This window comes from Myotis brandtii, unplaced genomic scaffold (genome assembly GCF_000412655.1).
Source record: "Myotis brandtii unplaced genomic scaffold, ASM41265v1 scaffold303, whole genome shotgun sequence".
Classification (NCBI taxonomy): domain Eukaryota; kingdom Metazoa; phylum Chordata; class Mammalia; order Chiroptera; family Vespertilionidae; genus Myotis; species Myotis brandtii.
The window spans coordinates 435141-445871 of record NW_005361573.1 but is presented as its reverse complement, the minus strand read 5'-3'; the positions used below and the strand labels follow the sequence as shown (position 1 = coordinate 445871).

Below are 10731 nucleotides of genomic sequence, written 5' to 3'. Positions count from 1 at the left end.
GGGGATGTGCCCGCAACCAAGGTACATGCCCTTGACCAGAATCGAACCTGGGACCCTTGAGTCCGCAGGCCGACGCTCTATCCGCTGAGCCAAACCAGTCAGGGCGGCAGACTCTTTTTTTAACTTAACATGGAACCCCCAGCATTCAGCACAGGACCCACGACACATACAGGCACCACATTTACATCGGCTAAATTGGTAAACAGAACAGAAATAATGAGTTCGCGTGTCACCTCTGACACGCGTGTCATAGGTTCGTCATCACTGCTCTAGGAGGTAGACTTTTTAACTTAACATGGAACCCCCAGCATTCAGCACAGAACCCATGACACATACAGGCAGCCCATTTACATCGGCTAAATTGGTAAACAGAGCGAAGAATTAGATAAAAACTGCTTCCACTGCCAGGTTGCTTCACAAGAGGCATCCCTCCCTCCTACTGCGCGTGGTGGGGCCTGCACACGGGGCCCAGGGCTTGGGGAGCAGGGGCCGTAGGAAGCCCTCTGCATACAATTCAGTGGCCTCAACCCCAGCCTTAAAGGGCCACTCTTAAACGTCACCTGCCACAGACCCAGCACGGAACAGGTGGGTCTGGGCATTTGGAAAGTGACAAGCTGGCCTGGTTGTCTCCAAACCATACCTATGGTCCCCTCCCTTGTGGGAATCCTGACTGGGCCCAGCTTTGGGGAGAGGCCTGGAGAACTCTTGGCAAACATGTGCCAAGCCCTGACCGGGAATTCCTTCTGCCAGTGCAGGGTGGCTCCGTGGGGGGAGCACAAGACCTTTCCTCAGGGGACCTCCGACAACCTTCTTTGAAACAAAGTCTTTTTAAAAATAGCTTCTAAAGTAGCCATTCAAGAAAAAAAAAATCTGCAGAAATAAAAGTACAAAGCATGGTGAAAGTTGGTACAAAGTTCAGTAGAACTTGGAGGGAATGAGGTCAAGCGTTGCTTGTTTTTCCTCTTAGCTTCCCCTTGGATGACCCTGTGGCCTTTGTGGGGAACTGGCCTTGAGTCCACCTACGGAGGAGAACACGGTCAGGGTGGGTGACAGGAGGGGCCCTCGCTACCATCAATGAAAACAACTCACTGGACCACGTGTGAGGCGGCATCAGGCAAGGACGAGGCACTACACACAACACAGGACCCTCTAAGCCTCACCAAGACCCTCAGTGTCAGGGAGGGCAGGTGGCTGGCCCAAGGTCACAGTCGTGCAGGTGGTCAGGGGGAGGGGCCTACACCCACCCAGAGGCCCCGCTGTCAGGCACAGGCCGGCCTGTGTGACCTCCGCTGTCCACACAGCTGTCTCGCCCATCTCACCGTGATGCTCGGGCCACACCCCCAGGCAGGACAGCTTGGTTTTCTCATCAGCACATCGCCTCCACCATGGGAACCATCAACAATACCACCCCCCGCCCCCAAGTGGGACCCCCACAGGCCAGACTCAGGGTCTTGCCCCCATCCCTGGCCCAATGCCTCTGCACATCTTGAAGATGACTCCTCCTTATTGTGAGTAATCCTATTTTGATTAATCCTGTTTCTTTATTGCGGCTTTCCTTGAAGCAGAACAACTCCTTCGGATGCTCCAGCCCTAGGAATTTTCTAATAAGCTGTCCAAACCCAGAGATCTGACCGCAGCAAAACATACGCCAAGGACGACGAGCTCTGAAGGTGAGTCCCTCCTTTCCAAATGGCCGCTACTGTGCATGTGGCCCTGCTCCTGAGGGCCAGGCGTGCCTGACGAGTGGGCCCACTTCTCCTCAGGGGTCAACTAGTTTGCTCCGTTGCAGGGTCAAACCCTAACACTGACCCGGCTAGACGCCCCACAAATATCTGACCTGGCTCTTTGTGTGGGAATAAAGGAGAACTTTCGACAGTATGTTACAAACTCACCATGAACGATTAGAAGCACAATGTAACACGGAACTAGACTGGTGGGTCTGAGAACTCTGGTTCTTGGATTTGGAAACCATCATCGAATCCGTCTCTTCACTTTGCAAAGGAGGAAATGGGGGCCCAGAGACACTTAGCAACTTGCCTAAGGTTGCACAGCAGGTGATATATCTCGGGACAGAACCTCAGCTTTCTGACTCCCCCTCACGGCTTCATTCCATTTACTAGGAGGGAGGTCACTGGTCACCACTGTTACGGTGAAGAGCTTGCGCGAGCATTCCTGTTATGTGCACACGCCCCCCTGGTGTGCCAAGTGTGTGGGAAGAATGAGACAGGGGCCCCGAGGCACACTCTTTTGAAGTCTAAGTATGAGCATTTGGAAAGTTTAATGAAACCTACTACTCTGAGCAAAATTCATTTTAAGTTAACCTTAATAATAAAGTTAATTAAGTTCCAACAGAATCAAATTAACTTCACCTCTGTTCTCATTTGTCCCCACTCTAGTTTGAGTTTTCCAACAACGCGCCGGCCGGTGTGGCTCAGTGGTTGAGCATCGACCTACGAACCAGGAAGGAGGTCATGGTTCGATTCCTGGTCAGGGCACATAACCGGGCTTCATCCCCAGTAGGGGGTGTTCAGGAGGCTGCTGATCAATGATTCTCTCTCATCATTGGTCTCTCTATTTCTCCCTCCCTTTCCATTCCTCTCTGAAATCAATAAAAATACATTAAAAAATATTTAATGGATACCGAAGGCAAATTCTGATTTTAAAATCAAATGTTCCACCAAACTACCAGGAATAATACCTGAGTTAAACCAAACGGAACAGCAAAGCTGTATAATGGCCCCAGAATTTTAAAAGTCTGTGTCCTCCAATATTTAAAATTTGGAGTCAGTGGGAGGCCGCTGCCTATGAAGCCTCGGGGTTGGGACAGGAAGGGATGAGACAAACACACATTTGCATGTCTCCTGTGAGGAACCAGATCAGAAGGGAAGGGACATCTAACAGCGCCAAACAGACACAGACGACTCCATTTACGAGACCTCGACGGCCCATCCGGAGGGTGCCAGGTGCTAGGAGGCTAGGAGCCAGGAAGGCCCTGTCCGTAAGGTGGGAATGCGGTCTAGTGGGCAAGTGGCCGTAATTCTACCAAGCAAGGACCCAGTCCCAAAGCAACACCAAAGAGAGAAACATGCCCGTGGGAAGGAAATGGAAGGCACGATCACCCCCACAGAAGCTGGGCCCGGAGGAGGTGCAGAGAGGGGCATCTGCTGAATGCCTGCTGTGCGAGGAGAGATCCGTGCGGTGACCACATTTAAATCTGACAGCAACCTACGCGCTGTGTATGGTTTTGCTCATTGGAAACGGAGGCCTGCCCTGCCCAAGGTCGCAGCCAAGGTCACAGAACAGCCAGCTGAGGCGACAGATGACAGAGGTCGGAGCCGGGCCTATTTCTCCCTAAGACCAAAGCTTAGGTTAAGGGTCAGTGGGGATGGCTATTTCAGAGGCCAAAATATTCAAAGTGGGTGCGAATCCAAGTGACCCCACGCCTCCAGATGCGGCCCAGGGGGTCGGTGCTGAGCAGAGATCATTGTGGTTGCCTGTGTGGTGGCCAATCCCTGTGGGGTCCTGATGCTCCTCTTCCCACCAGGACTGAGCATCCCGGACATGGCATCACCTTCACCTCACCCACACCTGCTACTTCTGTCACACCGAACGGACGCCTGCTCAGCCTCATGACTGCTTTCTCTACACTGTATGGGGGCATCTCAAGACCTCCCCGGCCCCTGGTGCAGGCACCCCAAGTGAGTCCCTATCCCGACGGTTGTGGGGCCAGGGGAGAAGGTGGGAGAGCTGCTCCCTTAGTTAGGTGACCCTGTCCGGGAAAGGTGAGGGATGGTCCCTCCCGAGATGGCGTTCAGTCCCAGGACCCCGTGGCCGCAGTTCCTCCTGTCGGCCTGGAAGCAGCGAGCTGCCACGGCTTCTACAGCCGAAAGGAAACGAACTCTGCCACGAACCAGTGTGACTTTGACGAGCCTTGGATGAGACCCTGCACTGGCCAACATCTGACTGCGGCCACGTGAGACCCGAAGCAGAGGACCCAGCTGAACCGTGTCCGGACTCCTGACCCATGGAAACTGGGGGATAACAGCCAGACATTGTTTTGGACCCAGAGTGTGCGGTCACTTGTCACACAGCAACAGCTCACTGACATAGCAACTCGCTGCGAAGAGCCTGGAGGCAGCAGACGCCGGGCACCTCTTGGCAGAACTTAGCTTATCCTCAGATCAGGCAGCTTATCCTCAGATCAGGAATGATCAAGTCCAGGCTGAGAAATCGCCAAGAAAGGCGGGAGGCACCCCAAAGGGCGGGCAGGCGTCAGAGAAGAGGTGCTAAATGGAGATGAGGAAGCGTGGTCTGTGGAGACCACCCTGACGCGATGCGGGAGGAGGAGAAGGCACGGCCACACGTAAAGGTTCTGAGGAGCATGGGGTCCTCCGGGGAATTCCAGGTCAAGACCAAAAGGGGAAGGAATCGTGGAGGAAAAGGCAGCGCTGTTAAGGGGCTTTACAGTTTACCGCGGACACCAGATAAAACAGAGAAGACGAAATCCTGCTGCTCTGGCCCAAACATTGGCTTGGCCAGGCAAGAAGAAAATTAAAAGAGCGCTCATGAACATTTTCATGCGCTTGATTTGGAAATGCTGCAAAGCAACAACAACAACAACATTCACTCCTGATCCTCACAACCATATTCTCTCCTGGGGCCCCGCCTGGCACACAACCACTCACATCGCCTGCCAGGCGGAGGCAGCTCCCAGGATGGCGAGGGAGCCAGGAGCCGCTGCCAGCAGGGCCATCTGCTCACCAATTCCCACAGTCTGAACAGCACGGCTTCCAAAAGGGGATTGCCGGAGGCCGGCAGCAGTCTGCACACGCAGGGCCGGGCCGGGGAGCGGAGCGAGGGAACGGGGCCTGTACTGCTCTGCGTCGTCAGCTTCGTTCTGGGCGGGAGATGATCGGTTCCTGAGACGTTTTCCAGAAGGCCTTTCAGAGAAACTGTCGGAATTGCTACACTGACTCTGCAAGCGTGCACTGCTATCTGCATTGCAGAGGGGTGCAGCCCGGTAAGGGGTGCAGGGCATGCCGTGGTGGCCCTCTCAGGGCCGGCCCAGCGTGACACAAGAGACACAACTCCCGCAGGGAGTCGGCCCCTCTAGTTCAATGCTGTGAACTAACTGATCTGAGCAGCATCGGAGGAAGACCAAACCCAGCAACGGCTCGCCAAGCCCGTCGTGGGCCTGACTCTGTGAGAGGAGCCCATGCAATCTACCGATGACCCTGAAAGGTCGTAGTTTATCTCTGTCTTAGATGGACAACTGAGACCCACAGAGGTGCAGGAATGCACAGAGGTAAAGGAACTGGGCTGCCAGAGCAGGAGCCAGATCCCCAACCTGCATCTGCCTGGCCCCGAACCCCACATTTTTCCTCTATGGGACCTTGCTCGTGTACGTAATTTACTGCAGGTTCAAAACTACGTTAATATATTTAAACTGTGGAAATGTTACGTGCAGGCGGGGAACAAGGCCCTGCCACCAAGGGAAGCACCGAGAGTTAGGGACGACACGAAAGCACAAGCACCTGCCACGTTAGGCCGGCGTGGTACCTGGAACCGATGGAGAAACCCAGAGCTACCTGTTTCCTCTGCAGAGAGGGGAGTGGCAAACCAGTGGGGTGGGAGCCCTTGGACCTGGCTGGGAGGATGTGGCCAAGTGAAAAAGAACCGGCTTAAGAGAAAGAGCGTGGTCGGGGAGCAGCGAGAAGGACTGAAAAACAGCATGTGCAAGAGGGGGGTGACCCTATAGATGAAACCATCAATTAAGGGTAGACAGAGGGGAGAGAAGAGAGAGAAATAACCTGTTGGGGTCCCTAGCTTTTCTCTCTTACCAACATCCTTTAGAAACAAAATCATGTCAGTTTACCTTGGGGATCAATTTGAAGCAAAGAGAAATCTGCTCTCCCTAACTTTCCTCCCCCCAAAACAAGCAAAACCAACAGACTATTCCATACATTTTTTCTCTCTAGGGCAGGCTTGGCGAGAAAAGGCCTGAAAATGCAAATTATTACATGGATGTGGATGAGTTTCAGTCAAAGCTTAAACCAGGACACCAGGACTGTTCTTGTTTGGCTAGACGGTTAGAAAGCAGGTTGGTGTCTCTCCGCCTGAACACGAGGAGGGAAGAGGGACGGGAAAAGGAAACTAAGAGGACAAGCTCAGAATTCGGCCCCCAACTCCAGCCAGGGTCTCCCAGGCTCACAATGGCACCGGGGACCTGCTGAGACGGTGAAGGGGAACTCGGAGTGGTCCTCAGAGGGACCGGGCATCCTGGGAGTCACCACCACAAGTCAGTGGCGGCCCTCGGTCCGGCCGTGTGCTGCCTCTAGCCACCTGGGTGACCTCAGGCAGCTCCCTCACCTGTAGGAGGCAGTGATCCAACTGAACTGAAGTGGTTCCAAGAGGCAGAGCAGAATGATAAACGCAGTACGTCCCACATATAACTTGGGCCTCAGGCTCCTCCTCTGTGAACTGGGAAAATACTCCCCCCATAGGATTGTGGTGGGATTAAATATGGCAACAGATACCGTGGGGCTTCCGTTCCTTGTGAGGTCCTCTCCAGCTCCAAACTGCGAAGAGAACGGGGCCTTCTATGGCCAGAAGGGCAAATACATATTTTTCATATCACAGCTGTTTGTAAGTTCTTTTAAAAAATAATAATAATAGCCCTGTTTCTCTCTCATCGATGTTCCTAACTCTCTATCCCTCTCCCTTCCTCTCTGTAAAAAGTCAATAAAATATATTTTTTAAAAAAATAATAAATAAATAAATATATATATATATATATTTCAGAGAGGGAGGGAGAGGGAGAGGGAGAGAGAGAGATAGAAACATCCGTGATGAGAGAGAATCATTGATTGGCCGCCTCCTGCAAGCCCCACACTGGGGATGGAGCCTGCAACCCAGGCATGTGCCCTGACGGGGAATCCAACCATGACCTCCTGGTTCATAGGTCGACGCTCAACCACTGAGTCACACCAGCCAGGCCTGTTGGTAAGTTCTTAACTGAAAACATTTCAAAACACGATGCTGTCAAGCCAATTAAGGGCAATGAAAGAAAGCCAAAAATAGTTCTTTGCCCCAAAGACCATCTAAGTGAGAGACCTATGTCCTGGGCCAGAGCCCTGCAGGAAAGGAATGGGGGTTAAAGGGTGAAAGAGATTCCGACTCTAGGTAAGGGCTGGAGGGCGCCTGCAGCTGCTCTAAGGGCCCCGCACGGGGTGGTCCCAGTGACAGCCCTTCTGCCAGTGCTGCCCCTACACAGTCTTTGAGGAGCAGACCTCCACTCCTCCCCTCCCTGCCTCCAAGCAGAGAGCCGCGTGCCAGCGTGCTCTGCAACACGGCCCGTGACTGCCCCCACTTGGGAACCTGGCTGACTCCAGCCTGCCAGCCCTGGCCAAGACCCGGAGCTACCAAAAACACCAGGTGAAAGAGTAAAGTTGTCATCGTCACTGCTCCTTCCTCGAGCATCACGTGAAAATGAGGGCCGGGCGATTGAAATATGACATCTCTTTGATTTTTGCAGGCTATTGCTTCCCCACATGCACGGGAGGTTTAGACATCACGTGTGCCACCATAAAAGCATTTTCCCTCCCTTCACTCAAACGCGCGGAAACTTCACCAACGGGCTGAGCACATTCCTACGGCTTCTGCACGCTGTCCTCGGGTTTTAACCCGGGGAACATCCTGCTCTCGGTAATGAGTACCAGTTTCTGATCACATATTTCCTTTTCCAATTAATTTTCCTCCTCCTCACAAGATGAAACCGACTTCTTTTTATTTTTTTTTAAAGGACAATGTCCCTGAAACTGTTTACTCTTCTGAACTGTAAGAGTCAGAGTTTAAGAATGGCTCCCTGGCACAGAGGAATACATTATATAACAAAGCGCTAAATCTCCTATAAACCAACAAAATGCCCAAAGGGAAAGCCTTAATTTGGGGGCAAAGAAAAACAAAAATGCTTTTGGTGTCTACTATTGAATATAGCAACTGAGGACTATGGGTAGCTTCAGGAATTTTTGTAACGAGCACAAAGATTTCTCACAAGCACAAAAACACACACAAAAAACACACCTTGAATTAATAAACTTAAGAGGGTTGACTGTCTGTTTCAAATCAGCAATGTCCTTACCTCAAAAGAAAGATCCTACCAAAAGCAGGATAGAAATGTGAGAGCATATTACAGGATTTTTTTTTTTTTAAAGCAAAGGGTAAAATCTGGAAGAAAGTATATAATGGTAAAGCAAGGGTGGTAGAATAATGGCAATTATTTTCCTTCTTTCCTAAACATTATATAATGTTATTAAAACTGTTTATAATAAAGACGCTACTAAAAAATCGGTGTATCCTATTTTGAGGGTCTTCCCTTTTGGAAAAAAAAAACAAAAACAGGAGTATTTCTTACCTGCTTGAAAGAAGACTTAAGAAGGAACATAAAAAGCCTGCTTACCTGAGGTTTAACTTCCGATCTTCATCGCTGCCAGCCTCCAACTACGGAGAAGAGAAAGAACGTCACATCACAGACAGCACCAGCCACCAGCCTGCGACATGAGTCCCACAGGCTCCGCTCTGGTGTCTGAAGAAGACACAGACGGACGTCCAGGAAACCTGGCGATTTCTAAACAGCCGCACCCTTTCCTCGCCAAGCCTGCTCGGCTGTACCTCGGGGTCATTCCCACAGAGGAATTCAGAAGTTTCCCAATGTTTACCCACATTCCTTCCACAGTATCTTGGATCAATATCTGGTAACTGAACATTGCTATCTGGCATTGCTGCTCAAGGCACTCTGCAGCCCTCCTTTCTCAACTTTCCTGGGGGGGGTGGGGTGGGGTGTTTGGATCTTATCCTGTTTTTCTTTTTTAAGGGAGGGGGCTGTGTTTTCAGAGAAACCATTTCCTCCTTCAAGCTAGGCCAGTGGTCGGCAAACTCATTAGTCAACAGAGCCAAATAGCAACAGTACGACGATTGAAATTTCTCTTGAGAGCCAAATTTTTTAAACTTAAACTATATAGGTAGGTACATTGTTATTAACTTAATTAGGGTCCTCCTAAGGCTTAGGAAGAGCCACACTCAAGGGGCCAAAGAGCCGCCTGTGGCTCGCGAGCCGCAGTTTGCCGACCACGGAGCTAGGCCGTAACTGAGTGATCGACACCATTCTAAGCCTCAACATTCAGGTTTAAAAAAAAGCCAAAAAAACCAACACACTCCAGGCAAGTCTTTCACAGCCAGGATCAGGCTGTCTGTCTGCGGGTCTGATGGCGCTTGGTGATTCTCAAAAAGGCTTAAATGTTGAGTATAAAACCTTCTAGGCGATTGATTTACATACATGAAAGAAAGGGACATTTAATATTTTCTAAAAGTTAAAAGGCCAAGAGGGGAGGCTCCAAAAGTAACCACAACTTAAGCCCCAACTGTAATTTTTCCTCCCGCTCCCTTTCAAGGAGAAAACTGAAATGAGAAAACACACACACACACACACACACACACACACCAAACAACGGCACCGCTGGGACTTGGCGTGTTTTGTATGTTACACAGAGGAGCCCATTGAATGGGAAAGAGAAACCTGGAAAGCAGTGATGGCTGGGAGAGATGCACGGCTGACCGAGGACGGAAACCTGACAGGGATGGGAAAAGGGTGCAGAGCTGATGCAGGGAGGGGGCTGGGAGGCAAGGGACACATGCCAGAGGGTTCTGGAGCCCCTTCGTTTTATTAACTCTATTTATTAAGTATATAAGCACGCACAGGCATGCACTGGTGCCACGTTCTCACACGCCCTGCTCCATCCTGAAGAAGTAGACTAATCAAGGAGGGCTTTGCTGGCCACAGGGCTGTGAGATTGGGTCTCGAAGTGAAGCATATACAATACAAACCACTCACCCCCCCACTCACCCCCACCCCTCCACCAACACCACAGACTTGGAAGAGAAGGTTGGGTCTAACGCAGTGGTGCTCACCCAGGGGCGATGTTTCTCCGAAGGGGACCCCGGGCAACGTCCGGAGCCTTTTTTTGGAGGGTGCTACTGGCATCTAGTGGGTAGAGGACAGAGTGCGACTAAACAGCCTACAATCCGCAAGACAGCCCCTCACAACCAAGAATTCTCAGGCCCCAATGTCAGCAGTGCCGATGCTCAGAAATCCTGACCCAACCTCCCAGAACGAAACTGGAGATGTGCCCATGAAAATCAGTCATCTTGAATGTTTGTCAAGCATAATGTGATGATCCATTCCTGAAGGTTATGGATTTTCCTGCTCTGGCGCTCTCTACCTGTTCTCACAAAGGAATGAGATAAGGTTAACGGTAAAATGATATAAGGGAGATGACGAGAGATGGGGGTGGGGGAAGAGAAAACAATTAAAAGTGCGAGGAGTGTTGCTTTGCTGGCCAGGCCGTGATTTCCCTCAGTTCCCACGCCACTCGGCAGGACAGGCTGGGTCAGGAAACAGCTGCCCTAAGTATCTCTCACTCCAAGAAGAATTTTGATGAATGAGGAAGTGATCTGGGGGTAGATACTTCAAGACCATTGAATTCATATTCTCATTCATTCCCTCTCTCTCTCTCTCTCTCTCTCTCTCTGATTCTCGGGATAAAAGGCCAGGGAAGGTCAGTCTGACAAACCACATATGTCAAAAGAGCAAACACAAGAGGGAACTCAGCCCTCTCTCTCTCTCTCTCTCTCTCTCTCTCTCTCTCTCTCTCTCTCTCTCTGTGATTCTCGGGA

At 51.1% G+C, this 10731-nt stretch overlaps 1 protein-coding gene across 1 annotated transcript in view; it reads right to left on the bottom strand.

The window, feature by feature from the left end:
- The window catches only part of SSH1 (slingshot protein phosphatase 1), a 48132-nt gene extending 37930 nt beyond the window's left edge, over positions 1-10202 (bottom strand). Inside the window, 3 exon segments of the mRNA XM_014542419.1 lie at positions 8459-8499; positions 9967-10029; positions 10155-10202. Coding sequence (XP_014397905.1) covers positions 8459-8499; positions 9967-10029; positions 10155-10202 — 152 coding nt within the window.
- Between the last annotated feature and the right edge of the window lie 529 nt (positions 10203-10731).